The sequence below is a fragment of the Scomber scombrus genome, chromosome 14, assembly GCF_963691925.1.
Source record: "Scomber scombrus chromosome 14, fScoSco1.1, whole genome shotgun sequence".
Taxonomy (NCBI): Eukaryota; Metazoa; Chordata; class Actinopteri; order Scombriformes; family Scombridae; genus Scomber; species Scomber scombrus.
This window is the reverse complement of record NC_084983.1, coordinates 4,108,209-4,110,909: the sequence shown is the minus strand read 5'-3', so window position 1 is coordinate 4,110,909 and position 2,701 is coordinate 4,108,209. Positions and strand designations below refer to the sequence as shown.

The following is a 2,701-nucleotide window of genomic DNA, read 5'->3' as shown; positions in this document are numbered from 1 at the left end:
TGATGACGGGGCACAGTCTTCCTTCCTGAGCCCACATAAATCTGTCGGTGGGCTCCATCCTATAGTCTAATATTAAAGCTGTTTTCCATGACGTGCTGCTCAGCAGGGGAGGGAAAGCTGTTGTTGACTAAACCGAAATTGACTGAGCCGGTAGGGCCAGAAGGAGAAGGAGAAGAAGTTGTGGTTAGAGTTTATTTTTCTTGATCTGCACTAAGACCAGCTGACCCATCACTAGCATTATTCTCACTTGCTGTTGTTGCAGAGTATGTCGTTCTAATTGAAATATGTACTTCTGTGCAAAAAACAAAAAGCCAAGAACAGCTTATCTATATTTTGCAAGATGCAGCTCATGCACTTTTCATACCCCCATATTGCTTATTGATTTTTAAGCCTCACACAGCAAAAACACAGTGTTAGTCAATGTCCTTCTCCCCTGTCGACCCATGCTTTATTTTGCTGCGTGTAAATAGTACCTTGACTTTTCTTCTCTTAAAAAAATGACAAGAATGGACTTGTGAGGACATTTTTCAACTGAGTGAAGGACCTCTGTCATCTAAGACTCAGAATGGTAGAGGCTGCCGACCTTAGGCTATAATCAAACACACACGCACACACACATGCATGCAGAGACACTCACAGGCGCATGCATTTGAAAAGCAAAGTGTTGTGTAAATCCTGTGTCAAAGTCACGAGAACCAAACATTTGAAAGGAAACACTGAACTGGAATCTTTTAAAATATAATTTTAACATTTAATTTTGAAGATTTAGAAAATGATGTACAGACTTTTTTTTACAACTTTAAAAAACAGCCACGACTTTTTTTTATGGAGAGCAGAGAATAAATACATGACATGAATGCTGAATTCTAGGTCACATTTTGTTAAGTTGCACTTTCCACTTTAAAAGAAAACATACTGTGAGAACAAGTTACGTAACTGTATAGTACATAAGTAAATTATGCAGCTTGTGTTGAGTAGTCTACTCACTGTTCTTTATGTTCTTACTCAGCTACTTTTGATATCACACATTTAGTAATGTCACATCATTCCCAGTAATTCAGCCTTTGCAGAAGTCAAAAAGATGACAAATGAATGACTAAAACACAAATCCGTGGTTGAATTATCTACAGCAGACAGTGAAACATTCATTAGATGTCACATATTCAAATGCAAGATCAAAATATATTCAACATTCTGCAGTTTCGATCGCCACTGTACTTTTATTTACATGTGTCAATTAGAAAGTGTTACTGTAATACTGAGTTGATTGCGACAGCAGAAACACAAAGACCACACATGGGGTTTTTTCCCTGAGATCATTCATCAGTCCAGAGGTGTTATAACAGCAGTCTTCAGGGCTCACAGTGGTGGAGGTAGCCTGTTACAGTATGTCAGGGCACAGAGGGAGGCTGTGCTCCGGCTCCTGCAAGTAGCTCACCTGCCACGGGAGCCCAATAGCTGGAGACGGCTCCACAAAAGTGTCCATGTATCCCTGAGTGCAGGAGGCCCACATCCCCGGCTGGTACCCCAACCCCTCACCCATCTGAGGGTATCGTAGAGGACTCGACGGGTGGTCGTGAGAGCTGCTGCAGTGTCCATGTGAGGCGTAAAGCTGTCCATCGGTGGGATAACAGGGGTAGTGTGGTGATGGGGGGCACGACGACACACTGTTATCCATGTAGACGTGTGGATCTGCAGACAGCCTGTGCAGGTGGGGCCCTTGTTGTGGCTGCATCTGGTGAGGGATGGACGCGTGCCAGGGGACGTAACTCTGATGCTCCAGACGAGGAACGGCAACCCTGGGCTGCTCAAGTCGAGATGCTCCCATCGCTGCCGGTCCCGTAGACGACCTGTTGCACTCCCGATGGGCGCAGGGCTTGCTGGGGGGGTTTGAGTTCAGGAATACTGACAGAGCAGAGATACGGTTGATGGCCCTCTGCAGGGTGGCGATCTTGGAGAGCCGTTTGCCACTGAGGTCATGGTTCAGGGCAACTCGTAGGGCATTGAAGGCCTGGTTGTAGTCCATAATACGTTTTCGCTCTCTGACATTGGCAGCCTGTCGACGAGCTTTAGAGCGGACGGGTCGATTGCGCTTCTTGGTCTGGCCTTCTTCTAGGTCGCCTGGGCTGCTGGCTGAGCTATCGCTGTCTTGGAAAGAATCCTTGGGACTTCCCTCATCCTCGGCTTGGTCCAGCACACCAAGCTCCAGCTCTTCCTCAGAGAACTCTGATTCTGCAACACTGCTGCAACTCATCTCGTCAATAACGTAGACACCAGACAATTCAGAGTAAAACCTTTGCTCTTGCGTTGTAGTCGGAGTGAAGATCTGCACCGTACTGTGTTTGCAGGCTGCTCCGGCTGCTGGACCCACTCCCTGAGCACTCCTCGGCTTGATTTGTGGGGCTGTCGGTATTTGCTGCTGTGCCGACAGCCCAGGTATTCTCCTCCTCCGACTCCTCCTCTGCCTTGTGATTACTTGTAGTTCACCAAGACAGGTTGGCCTGCTTTTTAAAGCTCTTGAAGTCACATGGTACAGTCACCTGTGAGGAATGATGCACTCTCTCTCTCTCCCTCTTCAGGTTTATGGGCTCCCTCCAGGCAAATGGCACTGTCACCTCCTCCTCCTACTCTGACTCTCCCTCACATCACTTACAAGATCTCACAGAAGAGTTTCAACCTTTCACGTCAGCATGAAACATGA

The 2,701-nt window shown here is 46.8% G+C and overlaps 1 protein-coding gene across 1 annotated transcript; it reads right to left on the bottom strand.

Moving 5' to 3' along the window:
- Positions 1 to 1,381: 1,381 nt before the first annotated feature.
- bhlha9 (basic helix-loop-helix family, member a9) lies at positions 1,382 to 2,254 on the bottom strand. The gene has a single exon (XM_062433791.1). The coding sequence runs from the start codon at positions 2,252 to 2,254 to the stop codon at positions 1,382 to 1,384; it is 873 nt and encodes a 290-aa protein (XP_062289775.1).
- Positions 2,255 to 2,701: the final 447 nt, after the last annotated feature.